At 39.0% G+C, this 20044-nt stretch overlaps 1 protein-coding gene across 2 annotated transcripts in view; it reads left to right on the forward strand.

Moving 5' to 3' along the window:
* The window catches only part of NUCKS1 (nuclear casein kinase and cyclin dependent kinase substrate 1), a 37640-nt gene that overhangs the window by 11529 nt on the left and 6067 nt on the right, over positions 1-20044 (forward strand). Inside the window, exons 2-7 of one of the 2 annotated variants that reach the window (XM_089514503.1) lie at positions 9227-9276; positions 10457-10562; positions 15792-15844; positions 16384-16533; positions 18191-18343; positions 19438-19587. In XM_089514503.1, coding sequence (XP_089370629.1) covers positions 9227-9276; positions 10457-10562; positions 15792-15844; positions 16384-16533; positions 18191-18343; positions 19438-19587 — 662 coding nt within the window. The remainder of the gene's footprint in view (positions 1-9226; positions 9277-10456; positions 10563-15791; positions 15845-16383; positions 16534-18190; positions 18344-19437; positions 19588-20044) is intronic. The other variant, XM_089514504.1, reaches the window with a different exon arrangement.

The following is a 20044-nucleotide window of genomic DNA, read 5'->3' on the forward strand; positions in this document are numbered from 1 at the left end:
TTCAGACATATACTTAGTGATAAGATGGTGCAAAATAAAACAGTTATCCATAGTGGATCTACCTGATCTAAATCCCACTTGTTCTTCCACTAGCAAATCTTTGTCAGCAATCCAATCCTCAATTTTACCTAATAGATGTTTTGTATACATTTTGGCCACAATATCAATAAGGCTTATGGGCCTATAATTTTGGGGGTCCCCTTTGTTGCCTTTTTTATAAATGGGCTGGTATAGGTATGTCAGAATGTAGTCTTCCTTCCTTCAGCAAACCATTTACTGTATACCAGAAAATGGCAGTGTTTGATCCCTTGGCTAATAACTCCAGGTCAGCCCAAATCCTGGCAGAATGGTTGGCCTTCTTACTTGCCAATTACGTCTAAGGCTTAACATCTTAGAGTGATTATCTACTGAAGGTTGCAATTGAGTCTAGCACATGGCAGCTCTTAAGCATCTTCTAGCTCTAGCACAATCAAGGTCAAACCAAGTAGATCCAACAAACCAGGGTTTTCTTTAAGGGTACTTGTCAATTAGAAAGTTTCTTAAAAAGCTACAAAGATTATCAAAACCAAGGAGGGGTTCATCCTTGTCTGGATTACCTGTCATTACTGATTTATATTCTGACATGGTCTGCTCGGTAGTTAGAAAATTGGTAAGTAATTCAATATCAACTTTGCTCCATTTGAGCCTTCTAGCCTTGCCATCCTCCATGATGGCTAAAAGATTTTCTAGGCCAGGACTACTGGGTCTGAGGTCTGAATAGCCTTGAAAGGTGACGGTAACGGGTTAATGGTCACTATCCTCCCTTACAATACACTAATGGAAACTCTCGAATGAAACATATATGGATAAACAAAACTATCGACTCTACCCTCCAATATCGGAGGGTTACAATTATACACTAACGAAATAAACCAAGAACCAGCTAAGCTCCTTGTCCGATCACGGGAGTGCCATGTCAATTCGTTTTGAAGATAGTAAGCTGGGACAATCCCTTTTTGTACATACTCCTGAAAGGAAGATCCCACTCTGGCATTAAAATCCCCCAGTAAGATTTTAATGGCCCTGGGGTGTTTTAGATTTAGATCTAAGATTAAATTTTCTAACTCATCCCACATAGCACTAGAGAAAAAGGTGAGGTAGTTGGAGTTAAATACACATTCAAGCAAATTATTTTGATAAGTTTGAACTGGAATTTAACCACCAGTAAATAATAAGGAGCTGATTTCAGGACTACTTCCTTGCTCTGCCAACCTAAAGACTCATTCACTAATATACATAATCCCTTGGAAGCTCTTCCTTTGTTGTTATCTTTTCTTGCTGGTCTAGACCAGACTTTAAATCCAGGTAAACTTAAATGCTCACCAGCAGCAGTGAGCCAAGTTTCTTGAAAAGCTATTATATGAAATTTCATCAAAAAGTCTATCAGGTCTCCATTTGCAGCTCTATTTCTCCAACTTGCAATGTTCCAGGTTAGAAATTGAATGTTGCTCTCTAGCTCAATATAGTCAGTCAATCTGCTGTTATTTCATTCAAATGGCCCAGATGGTCATTATATATACAGCCATTTCCCCCCAAGTTGCTATTACGACTTGATTCTATTTCAATCCTGTTAGGGTTGCAACCATTTGAAACCGTTGCAGGATTGGGATCTGTAATTTGTACTAACTCAGCTAGCTCCTGTATGAATGGTAAGCTGTGACTCTAGAAGAATTCATACATTTTGTATCCCATTTTATTAAATTTGCTTTTATTTAGTCTGTATTTGTTTTATATGAGTTTTAAGTGTGATCCAGTTCTATCTCTGTATGTATGCAGATATTTTGATATTTTTATCTTGTTTTTTTATCTTGTATTCTATATATTGTATTTTTTAACTGTATTTTGTATTCCATTGATAGGGTCAGCTGACTAATCAATAAACTTGTTGTAGTTGTGTTTTTGGGGCTATACTGAAGGGGAAGGATGGAAAGAATGTTTTGGGGGGAATCCAAAATGGTCAAAAATAGGTTCTTTGAGTGTTGAGGAACCCTGATAAGAAGAATTCTGGGCTGACTGTAATTTTTGCCATTCGAGACTTATTCTGCACAAAATTTGCAAGTGATTGTTTTGCATAGGAAATAGGATTTTATCTTTGGAAAATAATATTTCAATGCAGAAATAGTAACACCTGTGCAGAAAATATTTTCGACATAGAAAAAAAAGCTATAATTGGGGATTTGTTTTGCATGAAATTTGTACATGTTTGTTTTGCATAGAAATCTGCATATTCTGCTCAGGAAATAGCAATACTAAATTTCATGTGGGAAGTAGTATTGAAATATTATTTTTCATGCATAAGATGCTTTCTTCTTCATTCCTGGAAATATTATGTTGTGTGCAAAACAACCACATACAAATTTTGTGCAAAATAAGTCCTGAATTGCAAATAGCCTTTGAAGAATGCATGGTCTTCAAAGACATTCTTGAAAGGAGAAAAATGCAGAAGTTGTTTGTTGCTCTCTTCAGTAACAAACTTAGTGAAGAATTACATTGGCATGACCAAAAAGGGAAGAACCTATAGCCATGAAACTTACATTCTATTCCCCATATTCACCCTGAAGTTCGATGAATGGCACATTGTTTCTCAGATTTCTTTAACCCTTCCAAAAAAACCTGTGATGTCTGGTCACTGAAATACTGCTCTGCTGCTGCTATTACCTCTGAATAATTAAAAAATGTCCTTCCTTTCAAAACCTTTTAAAGGTTTGGGAGCAGTTGAGAACTAGATATTACATATAGGGACCTGTGTTTAGATATGTTTTCTTCCTACTTCAATGTTTCAGTCTAATCCCAGTAGCAAAAAAGTATAAAATGATCATGACTGATAAGTAGAACTGAAAGCTGAAAATTAATGGTTATAAAAAAGCAATTTATTTTCATCAGGTGAAAACAAAATGCCTGCATTCAGTAGGCACAATGTAAGTACAGGTATTCATATTTCAGAGATGCTCCAGTTGGTTTTTCACTGGAAAATTTTTTTTTTACTCTGAATGCATACAGGAATTGACCAGATTGGTAACTGTACGTTACAGAACTTATGTCCAGGTTAATTATTATTGAATTAGTTATTCCTTAAAATAAATTTGATATTTAAATGTTTAAAATCCCATTTGAATTAAAAATCAATTTATCTAACTTTTTTTATCCAACTTGTGTTGCTTAGGAATATATATTTTGCAATGTATGTACCAGTGGCTTCTGCATTCTAGATTTAGCTGTTGGAACAGTCATCAAGGGCAGGTTAATATAAGGTGCATTAAAGTGATCTCTTCTGCTAGTAACTATGGTTGATTATGTGCTGCCAATTGTGTAATTGCATTTGTCAACCTATGGGCAAAGCTGGGATTTCTGTAATGAGGAATTTCTCTCCAAGTGGATACCAGCTTCAGAAGAAAAAACAAGTTGTTACTCCTGACCATAGCAGAGTAGGAAAAGATTACTTTTCCCTCTTCAGGACTGTTCTGATTGTGTTAATTGTAAGTCCCTCAGTTGATGCAGTTTGCACTTTAAAAACCATGCATATTAAATACAAAGCTTATGCCTAGTCTTGCACTTTCAAGCAAATATAAAGGGGAAGAAATGTCATGATTATCTTTTCAGCAGTGTTTTAATAGTGTTGCTTTTAAAAACACATAGAAGCGTAGAATCACTGAGTTGGAAGAGACCACAAGAGCCATCCAGTCCAACCCCCTGCCATGCAGAAATTTTCAATCAAAGCATACCTGGTAGATGGCCATCCAGCCTTTGTTTAAAGACCTCCAAGGAAGGAGACTCCACTATACTCTGAGAGAGTGTGTTCCACTGTCGAACAGCCCTTACTGTCAGGAAGTTCCTTCTAATGTTGAGGTGGAATCTCTTCTCCTGTAGCTTGCATCCATTGTTCCAGGTAGTGTTCTCTGGAGCAGCAGAAAACAATCTTGTTGCCTCCTCAATATAACATCCCTTCAAATACTTAAACAAGGCTATCATGGTACAATACCATGTCCTGTATATGGTAGGCTGTTCTCATAGATGATATTGAAGAAACTGCATAAGATAATGGTCTCTGGCAAACGTGGTACAAACATCTATGTGAAATCTGTAGAAAGAAGAAATAGACAACAGTGTGCAAGACAGTTAAGTACTACATTGCACAGTACACTCAGCTACACAAGAAAAGTTTAGAGGGGATGAATTCAGTAATGTGACCTTTACTAAAGAAGCATCCTGCCTTGTGGAATAAGCATGTTGCACAAGAGATGTCAACAGTTGTAACTAGCCAGATTTCAAGACTTCCTGTAGTAATAAATCTTCAGACTTCCTGTAGGAGAAAAGAGAAGTTGGAAGCAGGCTTCTCTGGTTCTGCTTGGTAAAGGTGTCAGCCAAGCGAAGAGACGAATAATTGCTCTTTGGCAATCAAAATTTTTGGCTTATCTAGCAAAGCCATCCCAGAATTGTATGTCATTGTTGATTTTGCAAAGAATTCGTCTGATGAATGATTTTCAGATTCATCAAACTTAAAAGAAATCTTTATGAAACTCTATTCAGCTTCAATTAAGTAGGAAAGCTGATGTAACTCCTACTACATCAACACAAAAAGATGCAAATACAAGGTTGGTGTTGTATATTATTGAGGGGCAGCTCAACAAAAACAATCCTGTCAGAGGCACTGATGTTCTTCTGTTATTGGGAAATCAATTTGATTGTGTATAGTGTTGAAGCTTTTAGATGGTGCCTGGGCTGTCACAGAAAAGTTGTTATAAAGGCATACCTCAGTTAAATCAGTGAAGCTTCTTTTTACAAAGGCGTTTGCATCCTTCCAGTCCTCCTGTTTTTCTTCTGCCTAGGTGAAAGTTTTTCGTCAGCACTAGCATTAGAAGCATGGTGAAAGAGGACAGGAGAAACAGACTTTTGATTCTGGGTTTCAAGAACTGACAAAACCACCCCTAAGTATTCCTTGCAAAGAAAACCCTATGAAATTATCAGGGTCACCGTAGATCAACAAGTGATTTGAAGGCACATGCACAAATGTGCTCACAGATCATACAAACTAATAAAAGCTTTACTATTGGATGCCTGTCGCCCCATTTTTTAAAAAAATTAATCCTCAGTATAGGGCCGGGCAGGAAAAAGTGGCTCAATCTTGCTTTTTCTAAAAGCGGGTCAAAACCTAACTACCCTCATGGCCTGCTCCCAGGGTGGGCTGAATATGCATGGCCAGACCACATGGCGTGGTGTCAAGCCACACTGCTGTGTTATTTTTTTGTTGTTGTTGTTGCTGCCTCCCAGAAATACATGTGCACTCTTGCAGAAAAACACTACCTACAACCTCCAATTACATCCCATGTCCACCTAGATGCTATCCCATTGCATGGGCATCCCTTTGATACTCAGTTGTATGTGCAATGCTTTACCAGTACATGGAATCAGTGTGCAAATGATACATTGGCAAAGCACAATCACAGAGGTCCCCCCCATACATGCCCCCTTCACCCCATGTCCCCCTGTGGGACTGTCTGGTTTGTGTCTATTGTGATTAAATCTGTTGGATTTGTTGCCATTTTATTGCTTGCTGCAGCCCCGCACTTGCATTGAGCCGTTTATATGAAGGTGTGAAGATGTGCATTTTCCACCTTGAGTTGGACTATCTTGGCTTCCTTTTGCTCCAGATTTTAGCCCTGGAATGCAGCTTCGGCCTGGTTTGCAGCCACTTTTGAGGTGTGCATCGTCTAAAAGCCCTGCCTTCAAAGCGTCTGGAAACCACTTTATTTTGCCCATCTGTTTCATGCCTTAGGCACTTTCGAGACCACCCAAAAGGGCAGTCTGCAAAGCACCCTCATTTGCTGTGCGGAGGAACCTCAGTGGCCAAACCACACAACTCCTCCGCGCAGCAAAAAGAAGCCGCAAAAAGTGGCTTCTTTTTGTGGCGTGGTAATGACGCCCATGTAGAATGGGCGCTGCCATTTTGTACATGCTTGGCACGTACTAGGGTTGGGAGTGTCGGGAAAGGACGCCCCTTTCTAACCCTAGTACGTGCCACGCATGTACTTTTCGCCCGTGTGGAACGGGCCCTTGTTACCATAGCCCAGCCCATCACTTTCTCAGCTTCACTTACACCAAAGGAAAGGGGGAGGGAAACCACTGCATGCTGATTGCATGTCTCCTGATGACATTTCACTGGCGGGTTCCAGACCGCCCATTTGGGGCGGGCTGCACCCGCCCCTTTCTCCAGAACGGCAGCCGCTGAGGCCCCGATCCACCGCTTTTCAGGCTGCGGGGAAGTGGCAAAATGCCGCTTCCCTGCAGCCTGCAAAGGGGTGTCCCTGGGGCTTCAAGCCCCAAGGACACCCCGCAGCGGCGGGGAGGAGGAGAAAGGGGCCGCTTGGCCCCTTTCTCCTTTGGTCCACTGGGCGCAGCCGTCTGAAGGCTGCGCCCAGCGGACCAAACCAGGAAGGAGCTCCGAAACGGAGCTCCTTCCTGCTCTGCGCTAAGGGCGCACTAAGCACCCTGGTGCAGAGTGAGGACGTCACGTCCACGCCGCCCCGTATAGAGGCGGCGCGGTCGTGACGTCCTCATGGCGGCGGCCGTGTGGAACGGCCGCCGCCATTTTGTGCGTGCGGAGCGCACACTAGGGTTAGGGGGTGCGGAAGCACCGCCCCTTTCTAACCCTAGTGCGTGCTTTGCACGCACAAAACAGCCCGTTTGTAACGGGCCACTGTGAGATATTTAATAGTGGAAAGTAAGATGGACCAGTGCATGATATTGTTCCTCTCCGATTAGCACTTGCTATGAAGTGGAATAGCAGTTCTCCACTACCATCTTCTGAAACATTCTAACTGGACGTCATAGAATAAAGATTGATGGTTATTTAGGAATTTATTTTTGAATCAACAGTAAGATTGGCATCATAAAATAGCACTAAACATTGTCATGTGCCTCTTGATGCAAAGTAAGTTTTCATTATTAGTAGTCAGACTTACTATATTAAAAATGCAGTAGGGCAGAATATTCTAGGACTATGGGGAGCCCTCCTCAAGGGTCTTCAAAGGTTGCATATGGTTGCTAAGACTTATTCCCTGTAGAAGAAAAGGGACAATGACCTAGTGTTCAGGAAGTCTGCAGCTACCATGGGGATTGAAACCCTTTCTCACAGTACTTGTTTCTCAGCATATGGGCATATGCTTTAGCTGAGTGAGGCTTTACGGTCCTCAATCTGGCTGCAGAAACCCTTTCTAAAACTAACGTGAAAAATGTGTGTTGTATCAGGACTTTGTCACTTTTAGTATGTTGGTTCATTTGCTAGTGTATTCCAAACAATTTCTTCTGCTGTTAGTTTAAATTTTTTATTGATTGATTTAGTAGGCACAAAACTACTGCAATATAACACTACAAATTGGAAAGGTGGTCCAAAAAGTTACAAGGTCTTTCAACAGAGGCTGGATGGCCATCTGTCGGGGATGCTTTGATTTAGATTTCCTGCATGGCAGGGGGTTGGACTGGATGGCCCTTGCGGTTTCTTCCAACTCTTTGATTCTATGATTCTAATTAATGATAGCAACATTAGGGAGAATTAATAGGCTGCATGCTTCCTGATTCCAAACTTACTTTTTAAAAGGCTGACCAAGGCACAGTCTTAGTTGAATTTAAAGGTGTCACTTGAACCTTGGGATTCTAGTAATTGGTGGGTTTAACAAAACTAATCAACTTTGGCTAATCAACTTTTAAAAACAACTGGCAGTTTACAAATTAGATTTTGTTTGTTGAATTCTGTGTAATTAAAAAGTAGCTTAAAACACAAACAGAGTTCATAGTCCTATAGAAACATTCTACTTTCTTCTGCAAAAAAGTGAACTGTGGATGAAACTTAAAAAGTTTCTGAAAATCTGACTGAATAAAGGTTCATTTTTATTCCATATGATTTATATGGACAGTTCAAAATGCATATCTGTTTGTAAAAAGCCAAAATTATATTGTCTTTGCCACACTTTCCTATAAATTCTAGGCACATATAAGTGGCTGCATTCAGAGAACACCATAAATCAATTTGTTATGAGAATGCTATGACAAGACTAAGGATTGGATTCATACTTTTTTCCTGAGTGAGGAAAGGAAATATGAAGTAGATTGGAGCTAACTGTAATTTTATGTTTCTCCAACTATCAGGAGGTTTGTTGGCTATTATGCCAGATCATTAGTGGAAGCTTTACATTTCCCCCCCTGTGTTGGGAGGAGGAGTATATGAAAATGTGTATGTCTTTTCACTATCAGACACAAAAACCATGGAACGATGTGATGTCTGAGTGTGATTGCTTGCTATGAGCCAAAGTACTGTGGGCCCATGGTACACGTTGTCAGCTCAGGGGATCACATAAGATTCCAGTATGGGCAATCTATTTCCATGTATTACTAAATTTTAGAGGAGTATCTATGCTAGTATGTTTCAGCAGAACAATGACATACTTTAAGATTAACATAGAATGATCTATTTCCATCCATGCCCCTCCCCCATGGATGGGAAAAATGTGGGAGCTCAAGCCTATATTAAGTGAATGGACAGTGATATGCACCTGCATTAGTGCACCTGCAGGTGCATGCCACCATTGGCTAATATGAGGGGAGTGATCCATGGAAGCATCAATCTGCAGATGGCTAGCTGCTGATAATGGCAAGTTTACTGTGTTTATTTTAGCATGGTCTTTTGCAGATTACAATCCATTTCCTCAAAAGCATGGAGTATAATATCAGTGTTTCTATAATTTATCCAGCAGGAAAATGGGATATTCTTTCTATGTAGTTTATCTCCCCCCCCCCCAATAAAACCACAGTTAAACATTGGACAGATTTTGGGGGGGGAGGGCTGTTAAAGATATAATAAAATAAAATACAGTATTTCAGTGAGTGAGACATTAATTTGTGATGGATTTGGTGTTTTGGTAATGTTAGTGCTTTAAAGTCCTTGATCATTATCTGACTTGGCAATAATTGACTAGATCTTTTTTGACTGGTCAGATTTTCAGAACAACAGGGAAACTACTCATGCTTAGCTCATCTGGTACATTATGTACTGACACTTGCTAAATGGAGCTGCTAAATCAGGCCAGTTGTGCTTAAAATTCTTATGTTTATGAAGAAGTAGTTTAAAATGATTGTAGTTGCTATAAACTTTGGTGCCATCTGTTACATCTGATATCTTTTTCTGCCCTTCTAGGAACAGAAAGGTCGTGGACTATTCACAATTTCAGGAATCAGATGATGCAGGTAACTTAGTCAGAGTTTAGAAAAGATATTTTTTTGGACTTCAGCTTCCAAAGTTACTCAAAATGGTGATTGGCACACTTTTGCTCAGCTACTGAGACCGATAGCAAGCAAATAATTGAGAGGCTACAGTTGGTTCCAAATTTTACTTGCATTTAAAACACATGGTAAAAGAATTATTTTAGTAAGGTGTGATGCTGGTGACTTCCCCATATATCTTCTTTGGAAGTGACAGCTTTTGCCCAGCTTGTGTTTAGAATGCAGCTTTCTATGCATCTGTTAACTCTTCCTTCTTAGCCTACTCCAAGAGTATTATATTAGATTTTGGAACCTGTACAGGACTTCTTTCTGAGAAATCTGGCATGTTGTTGATACTGTCTGCTGATTGCAGTTAACAGTAGTAATTAGTGAAAACAAAATATGGTGCAGTCCTGTGTTTTGTTAAAAATTAGAAAACTAATTTTGTTGCTTGATTTGTTATTTCAGATATATATAGCTTATGCAAGATCTGTCAGTCTAGAAAACATGAAATTTTACCAGGACACTTAGGGCCAGTCCATTATTAGTACAGTATTTTGAATAAGATCAGATTGTCTTACATTAGCTTTTTGAATTACCATAGTATCGAAGTGTATAAATATATACAAAAAAGAATAAAATACAAACATTATGACAGGAAGGTTGGGGCAAAGGAATGTAGTAGTGTCCTCTCTTTGGCTTTGCTTCGCGAACGAAGATTCAGGAAGGACTCATCCCGTGCTTTGTACAAGCGCGTTGGTGACTAAAAAGGCCAATGCAGGATAAACAGGTCCGGTTGCAGAATGTAGTTTAGTGTCTTTGTAAACATATATATTTCAGTTTCTGTCCTGCTTAAGAAAATAAGATATCTGTCTAGTCCAGCATTCTGTTCCCGTGGTGGCCTTTCAATGCCTTTTGATACCCACAAGCAGGACATGAGAAGAAAAGGATCTCTCCTCTCATTGTTGATAACATTATCTCCTATAAAGTTTAAAGATCTCCTCCAATTGGCCACCCCCCAAATTCTAGCATTTGACTTTAACAAAGTTAAAATATCTTCAGGCTACAAGAAAATTTCTAACTTCTCAAAGTTATTGCACTTAAATTCAATTATACTGTCAGACTTGTAATCTTTTAAACCCGTTTTATCCCATTTACTGTGTAGATGAAGAATATGGCAGAGATTCAGCCCCTCCAGCCAAGAAAATCCGTTCATCACCAAGAGAAGCAAAAAATAAGAGGCGGTCTGGAAAGAATTCTCAGGAAGACAGGTATGCTGGAATTAAGGTCTCTAGTAATTACTGTATTTACTTGACTATAAGTCAACCACAAGCATAAATCAGGGGCAAGATTTGGGAGTAAATTATGGATTTTGACCTGCCCGTGGATAGGTCGAGTATAAAACTTGGAGGCTTCTTCAGTGGGTGCATGTGAGGGCAAGAGGGAAGCAGCAATCAATCCGAGGCTTCAGTGTTTCAGCTTCATTCCTGAGGCAGCCAAGCATGCTATTGAAAGAGGAACTGTTAAACAAACAGTAATCAATCAGTCACCAAGGACTCTATCTACTTGGCTCAGGACAGAAAGAAACTGCATGGGAAAATCTGAGAGAGCTGCTATCACATGACCATACTGACTCGTAAATTAGTGGACCTAGGATTTTGGGGTCAGTTTTTGGGCATAAATTTTTAGATTTATAGATGAGTATATATGGTAGATTTCTTACAGTTTACTTGTTGTTATTTTACATTTAGAGTGCATATTCTTTCCAGGCTTCATTACACTCACCAGAGAATATTTCTACAGAAATACTTGCTCACAAAAAGTATGGAGTGTTGTAGAGCAATTTGGTAGTATCTAAACTTGTGCAAAAATGAGTTTCAGCTTTTTGCCATAGAATGTGTAGTTTTTTGTTTGTTTGTGGGATTTTTTTGTGGAATGGATTTAGGACTTCTGGGTGCTGATAAGGGATTGTCCCTGACCTCATTCTATGCTTATGGTCAGAGGCAAGGGGAAAGAGAAGGATTCATGTGTTGGACCACAGTTCTATTTTTTCTGTTGTTTGGAGCTGTCAGGCTGGCCTTGCAAGTAGAATATTGGCCTGCCTAACTATACTCAACCAATGTTAATAATTTGTGGTGTTCTGACTAAGGATGAGGAAAGGACTGTGTTGAGGAAGGAGAAAGGAAAGAAATTAATTCTGGAAATGAGCTATGGAAAGAAAACTTACATGGAATATAATAACATTAATAAAATCTTTGATTATTATGTAAAACTTCTTAAAGATCAACCAACAGACGAAAAAAAATCATTAAATGGAAAAAGTATTTGGAAGAAGAATTGGTTTTATCTTTACAAAAAATGTGTAACCATATTGTGAAAGGAAAACAGCCAGATACTCAGGGCAGTATGAATATCCTGTTATAAAGAGGGGAGGGACCCAAAAGATCCTAGTTACGTAGGCCAATCTCAAGGCAGAGATAAAAAAAAATATTTAAGGAATTTACTGTATATACTCATGTATAAGTCTAGAAATTTTAGTGAAAAAATTGACTCCAAAAACAGGAGTCGACTTATCCACATGTCACTGTTTGTACTGTCCTTTAATTCTTATTTTAAAAAAGAAACCATGTGCTGGTGAAAGGCAAAGTGTAATCTGTCTTGGAAGCACTGACCCTCCTCTGTTCTCTCATCCATCCAATTTTTAGGATGAATACAAACTGTTATGCCTGAAGGAATTTTGTTAAGTTCTTTGCCATTGTTTTCCTTTGCTTCATCCAATAGATCCTTTGTTATGTGGCCCTAAGTTTTACCCTTGACTTATCCATGGGTCATATCAAAATCCATAACTTTTGGGCCCAAAACCTGCCCTCAACTTAATACATGAGGTCAACTTATAGTTGAGTATTACAGTATTCATGAATCATGGTCTGGTTTCTTATGCAGAAGACAACTACATGAAAACAGGACCTAATGCGATAGAGCATTATGGAAGACATATTGATTAAAAAATTAACTATAATATTCATTCATGCTGAAAAGGTCATCAACAAAGTAAATTGGTCTTTTCTTTTTGAAGTTTTATGGACTTGTGAGAAGTTTATAACATGGATTAAACAGATTTGCAAAATACAAAAAAAAAACAACAACACACATTTGGTTGTCCTGTATTGCCTTTACTGTTTGTTTCTGGTCATTATAGAAATCTTAAATAGAAAAATCTGAAAGAATACTAAAATAAATGAAGTTAAGATGAAAGGAAACAGTTACAAATTGAAAGCATGCTGATGATTTAGCGTTTTTCCTGAAAGATCTACTAAAAAGTGTTAGATGAATATTGGAGGTGGTTATGCTGGTTTTAAAATAAATGAAAATAAAACAACAATATTGACAAAAATGAGTAAAGAAGAAGAGCAGGATTTAACAAAAAGGCTTAAGATTTGAAAAGAAGTTAAAATATCTTGGTATAACAATTACAAAAAGTAACTCAGATTTATTTGATAATTATTTTAAAAATTGGAAAGAAATGAAATCTGAAGAAATGGGAATAACTTAAATTATCTTTTTTGGGAAGAATCTCCACAATCAAGATTATAGTTTTGCCAAAATTGATGGTTTTATTCCAGTGTCTGTCCATTATCACCAATGATAAACTGTTTGTATAGTAAAGCAAAACCCTGTCTAAATTTATAGTTTTTTGTGGGTTTTTCGGGCTATGTGGTCATGTTCTAGAAGAGTTTCTTCCTGACGTTTTGCCAGCATCTGTGGCTGGCATCTTCAGAGAATGCTTGCCTGGAAAGGAGTTGAGTATATATATTGTGTGACCTGGAAAGGCAGGAGTGATTTGCATGTGTACTGTTTGTGTATAAATTTGTTTCGATGGGGGAAGAAACAGGGTGAGGGTGAGAGACCCTTGAGTTATCTGCATGAGCCAAAAAGCCCATGTTTAATAAGGCCCTATGTCATCCTGTTTGGGTGACACATACCAAAAACCTGGGGCTAGGATTGGTTTGGATGCTGGCAGATTGGGCATGGATCTGAACTGATCCCGGCCCAAATGGTGCTTAACATAGGTCAAATTGACCCCCAGTTTGCAGTGCAGTTTCCCAGAAACTGTGGCAAACCCTGGTAGATTGCCACTACTGAAAGACCCCTATCATGGTATCTGATGTGGAAACAGGGTGCTTTGCTGCCACATCACTTGTGGCAAAGGGGGTCTTTTCAGTAGCAGCAACAGGAGGTTGGTCCAGATCAGCTGGGCCATTAAGTTCAGACCTCAAATTTGGATGGCACACGTATGTGTGGTACAATAAGCATAAAATAGATCTACCCTCTCTGTTGGCAAGCTAGCCGTGTGCTGATTGAATCATCTGCAGATGGCCCCACCCCATTATAGTCCATGGCAGCACTTTCATGCAGCTGTGCCAACACGGCCATGTGCACATCAGAGGCCGTTTATACTAAGGGAACTTGAGGGTCCCATGTTTTTGTGGTATCTGCAGAGAGTGTGTGTGTGTGTGTGTGTGTGTCCAGAACCGAACCCCTGCTGATATGGTGAGCTGACTGTATAAGAAGATTATTATTTAAAATATGGTCCAAATACAAGATGAGGTTTTGTGTGAAAACCTCATTGTGGGTACCACCTTATGAAGGTCTTTATGGCAGATGGAGGACTCTAAACAAAAACTGGCTTTTTTATAAAGATCTCTTTTAAATGTGTTGAAAGACTATGAGTTTAAAACAAGAAAAGAATTAAAGGAATAAGGGACTGAATGTCAGTGGTTTCCGTATAGACATTTACATGGGATATACAGGATGGATAAAAAAATTGGAGGGCTTTGAACTTGATAAATCTGAATTAGAAAACAAATGTGGGAAGAGATAACTGCAAAATTGTATAAAATTTTATAAATTGCTGTTGAAATAGAACACAGAACAGGAGATAATTAAAGATGTGATGATAAAGTGAGCATGCAATACTGGCCACTATTAATCTAGAATATTAGGAAGATCATGGATTAAAATTATAAATCATAGGAAAAATTATTATAAAATGTTATTTCATGCCAGAGAATCTAACTGAAATAAATAAAAACAAAGTTCCTAACTGCTGAAAATGCAGAGAAATTCCAAGCACCTTTTATCATACATGCTGCCCCTTGCGCACCGTGCACTCCCACACGGTTTCCCACATACGGTTAAAGCCGCATATAGCGTGCTTGTGTATAATGTGGGCGCACTGTATATGGTAACAGCTACAGATATATCCTATGCTCAGAATTGGAAAAATTGTGACATTGCAACAAATAAACTATAATGATTAAGGTAGACACTATACCCAAATTGGAAGGAAACTGGACAGAAATGATACTGTTTTTGAAAGAGGCAGTGGTTTTAACTTTACAGAATTAAAGGAACTGGAAAATCGGAATATAGAAAGCAGATAATGAACATAGTTATTGAATTATTTGTTAATAAGATCAAATGGATAAATAGTTAATTGTTTACTTTTTATTTTATTTTTATTTACTTAATTTGTATGCCACCTTTCTCCCAGAAGGCACCCAAGGCGGCTCACAGACAAAAAACATGTTAAGAACACAATAAAATTCAAACAATTAAAATAATCTAAAAACATTATAAAATTACATAAAAGATATACAAAAGTTAAAAGACATAACCAAAACACTCATGCTCCATAAAAGCCACATTCGTATAATTGCATGTGGAATGCTTGCTTAAATAAGAGTGTCATAGGCGGGTTACAGACCGCCAAAAAGCAGCAGTCTGCTGCTGCCGCCAGTTGCAGCGTCCGGGAACCACAGCAGCCAAACGCTGTGCCCTGGAAGAGACGCCGCAAGTGCCGAAGCACGCACTCACGGCGTCATTTCCGGGGTGCGACGTGCGGACACAACGCGTCCACTACGTCAAGATGGCAGCGGCCGTGTGGAACGGCTACCGCCATTTCGTACGGACTCAGACCGTACTAGGGTTAGGGGCATCTGGAAGAGACGCCCCTTTCTAACCCTAGTACGGACTGAGTCCATGATAGGGTGCCCGTTTGTAACGGGCCTTAGTTTGCTTTTGAAAAGCATCCAGGAAGATGCTTGTATTCCATGTTATGTTTTTCTATTTTCAAGTTTTTTTCTAAATATGTGTTACTTTGAGAATATTTTTATTCTTTTATTGCTTGCTTGATTTAATAAAATTATAATTAAAAAAGCAACTTGGGAAATGGTAGGGTTGTTTTAGCAGTAAAGAATTGCAGTTTGGTGTTGAAGCTATTTAGGGATATCCAAAAGTACTTTACGAGTTACTTTATCTCTGGAGCAAATAAAACACGCATTGTTAAGAGTAGATTCTTTCACTTGTATTTGTTCAGATGATGCAGCCTAGTTGCTTTACTCTTTCTTGCCCCTCCATCTGAGAATATAGTAATGTAAAATTACTCTTTGTGACTGGACTTAAATTACAGGCATTAAAATTTGTTTTCTTTTCCATAGTGAGGATTCAGAAAAGGACATGAAGGCAAAGAAAGATGATTCACACTCAGCAGGTATTTACGTAACTCTCATAGTGTAACTAATCAACTATAAGCTACATCAGACAGTGCAGTTTCTTGCCCTGCTATTGCTACTGCATTGAAAATTTTAAGTGTCCAGAATCCATTTGGTGATGCCACAGTGCTTCCCAAGAAGGCACTTTCCAAGGACCAGAGCATGCCCCCACAGCCATTTAGTGACAAGGGGAGGGCATGTGTACCTGGACAAATGTTTGCAGAAGTGCAACCAGATGCACTTAAATGACCATGGTGTCACAAGCTGTAACATAGAAACTGCCTTTGGGGGTGATGGACAGGGGTTATTGCATGGGACTACATTGTCAGTGTTATGCTCAGCAAGCTCAAGGTAGGGTCATGCCTCTAGTGTCTTGGCTGTAAATCAGCTATCAGTATCCAAATAAATTTCCTTTTGTTTTGCATTTGCTTACTGGTTTTAACATCAAAGCCTAGGACAGTGAGCCCTTTCTGATTTTGCTTCCCTGCAACAGATATTTAATAGTATTGCCTCACCCCCCCCCCCCCCTTTATCTCAGATGAAGATTTTGGCAGTGAGGATGACTTAGGAGCAGATGATGGTAAAGCAGATAGTGACTATGAGAGTTCTCAGAAGAACAAAAAAGGAAAAAAAGCCAAACCTGAGAAGAACAAAAGAGCAACTTCCAAATCCAGGAAAAGAGCTGCAGGTAACTATGACTTAAATGAAGATGCTCACCATATTAAGATTTTAGTTACAGTGTACCTGTATACAGATTTAATTAATGCCTAAATAATGCATGTTAGTAACTACATACAAACTTTTCTAGATATCTATAGTAATAAAAGGAAATGTGAGTGTATATGTGTCTGTCTTTGCTATTACTTTAAGACTGACATCTAAATATATTTGAATAGCTAAGGGGAAGCCCTTGGGTGTGTGTGCCTTAGGCTTATTTTGTTTATAAAATTGATTAATTCTAGTTAAAATTTTGTTCGTAGTCTGTAGTACCAGCGTCAGCCACTAGGTGCCAGACTATCCCCAGCTTAGTGAGACAAAAGTGGCTACAGGTCTTGGGAGATTCATTTCTTCATAAGCTTTCTAGGCAGGTGCTTATTTCTTCAGATGGTTCAAAGACTATGTGTGTACTAGTTACTGGCTGGTAAAGAGGATAGTAAGCAGAAGAAAAGGATGAATAAGAATCAGGGAAGAGGGAGAGAAAGAGCAGGAGAGAGGAAGAAAGAAGAAACAATGTGGTGGGCTTGTGTTCTTGAGATGTTCTAACTCATGCAAAGCTAATTACTTCTTATAGTCTTACTTAAAATAACCATGTAATCATCCATTCATGTTAGAGTGTGGATGACAGACTAGTAAAGCAAGATTTGAACAGGATCTGTATAGATGTTTAAGACACTTAGGAAGCTAAATACATTTTTTCCACAAGACATGTGCACACACTTTTGGAAGCATGTTCCACTTACCCTATTCTCTTCATCCCAAGGATGCCTAGCTGTAACCGTTGTAGCTCTTTTTTGCCCAGTCTGTTCTGGAATTTATTTTTTCCCCATTTAAAAATAAATTAATCTGTGTATATTCCACAGATCTTTGTTCAGAAGGGGACACAAAGAACAGAAGGGATATATTATGTTGTGTGTGAAGACAGAGTAATAATTAGTTCTGTTTTTTTGTATTAATCACTTCCAGAATGGTTGCATATTAAAAGTGTAAGATTAATTTTAGTTAATAGTTATTTCTTTCTCTATGTAAATACTGTATGTATAACTCACCTTTATTTCTACTGACGTCAGCTTTGAAACAATTTATAGTAATTTTACATCATCTAGAGCAGGTGTGGGTAAAGTTTGGCCTGCAGGATGCATTGCTCAGAAATGTCCTAAGATGATCTCTAGGGCAGCGTTTCCCAACCTGCACTCCATTGAGCCCTTAAGGCTCCATGAGTCAAAAAGGTTGGGAACCCCTGCTCTAGGGTGTACGGAGGTCATTTTCACCATGTTTGGAGACCCCTCTGAACCCCCCCCCCCCTTTTTAAGGGATCAAAATGAAACTTTGCGGAATTTTAACCCATTTTTCCCAGAATGCCCTCTAGGGTACAGGAAGGCCCAAAAACACATCACAGTGCCTGCTAAAGGGCAGTTAGATTTGTTTTTTGTGGTAGCAGGTGCAGTGGGGGATTGTGGTCCTCCCAAGATCTGGAAAGTTAATGCAGCCCCATAGTCTTCAACAGATGCCAACCCTGATCTAGATAGTATTTCTTGCTATCTGGTATCTTCCCACACCATGTTTATACTGCTGGAAATCTGTGGTGTGCTGTACATCTTCATTGCTCTTTGATTACTTTGTAACAGATGACAGTGAGGACGAGAAAGAAGACCACAAAAATGTGCGCCAGCAGCGACAGGCAGCATCTAAAGCTGCTTCCAAGCAAAGGGAAATGCTCATGGATGATGTGGGCAGTGAGGAAGAAGATCAGGAAGAGGAGGAGACATCATTTCAGGAAAGTAAGTGGTACTGTATACTCACAATTGGCGAATAGGCATTAGTATGACAAATTACTGCCAAGTTTCATTTTGTGGTGTTCAGGTTAAGTTGCCCAGACAGGCAAACCTAATGTTTTAGCTTTTTGAGTACTGAGTGCAATTCATTACTAATATACATGATGTTCAGTTTGATTATTGACAACAGTAATACTGTCTCTCAAATTCAGGGAATAAAACCATTTGGGGACACATGGAGAACTTTTTTGCAATACTTGTTTTTGGTAAAACGCAAGCTTGCCATATTCATCACTGTTTTTTCTTCAGCACTGGGCAACAAACTGAACAGACCATTTGATTACAAATACCATCCTATCTTGCTTCATGATACAGTAATGGGCTTCAAATGCCCTTATGTTCATGGTTAAAATTAACTGAAACTTTAAGAGCAAATATGTACAAAAATACCTGCAGCTTAAATCTTTCATTCTAACTGGTCTGTTGTGTAAATTGACAGACACTTGCTCAAAATGATGAAAGATGGGGACCCATGTGAGATTACAGTGAATGTGTACAAATAAAAAACACACAGTGAATCATTGAGCTGATGAACTAGAACCATGACCACCTGGATACAAAACCTGGAAGTCTTTTATAGGAAGCAGTAAAGTACTGCTGTCCCAAATGTAATAAGTTACTGGTGTTGGCTCCAAAAGGCTCTTCTCCAGCCTGCTGCAAGATGGAAGAACAAGAGAACAGTCATGACAGGCTGGGAAGGGCATTGATATAGAACAAGCAGCAGCTGGTGTAGGAGATGGTCAGGCTGAGACTACATGTAATTTCCCTTGCGGGAAAAAGAAATTTGCCTATGCAACCACTGATTTAAATAACTGTGCTACTTATCACCAGTCATAAAGCAGATTTACATGAGGAAATACTGAGATACAGAAGCTGTGATTCTCCAAGTTCTAGCAAGTATGTAACAGACTGTAGAAGCCAAGAATACTGACTCCTATCCCCTGATCAACCTACCAGACTCTCTCCCTCATTCTGTCTCTCTTCCAAGTGAACAAGGACAGACCTTCTTAGAGACATTTCATTCCTCTCTCTCTGCACAGAAGATTCTGGCAGCGATGAAGACTTCCTTGTGGAAGATGATGATGATAGTGACTATGGCAGTTCAAAAAAGAAGAACAAAAAAGTGGCTAAGAAATCCAAACCAGAAAGGAAGGAAAAGAAAATGCCTAAACCAAGGCTAAAGGCTACAGGTGAGCTCGGCTTGCTTCAAAAGTTCTTACTTTGCAGCTGTTAGGAATGACATAAAGGAGTTTTGCTTACAAGGTGCTTGTATTTTCTCAGCTCTTCATCTCTTGTGCTTAAACGGATATGAATCAAGCCATTTTCCACTAGCATTTTATTCCCATTAACATAAGCAATAGATTGCATAGTGTGGTATAGTAAGTTTTTGGAAAAATCGTTTGTGGATTGCTCTTTTTTCCTCAAAGATTCAGAGTAATGAGTGCTTGAATCAGGATGGGATTCTATAACTTCTTTTGGTTGCCAGTATTGTGTTCAGACCACTTGCCAGTGCTGATTAAAACAGGTGATGTTTGTGCTTAATGAGGAGTTCCTTTCATTTCACAAAAAGAAGAACAAGATGATGAATGTTGATACAGGTTCTACTGTACCCAGAACTACACATGTCCTTTGAGGAAAATACTCATT

The sequence above is a fragment of the Sceloporus occidentalis genome, unplaced genomic scaffold, assembly GCF_023333645.1.
Source record: "Sceloporus occidentalis isolate IW3139 unplaced genomic scaffold, rSceOcc1.0.p SCAF_3, whole genome shotgun sequence".
NCBI lineage: Eukaryota > Metazoa > Chordata > Lepidosauria > Squamata > Phrynosomatidae > Sceloporus > Sceloporus occidentalis.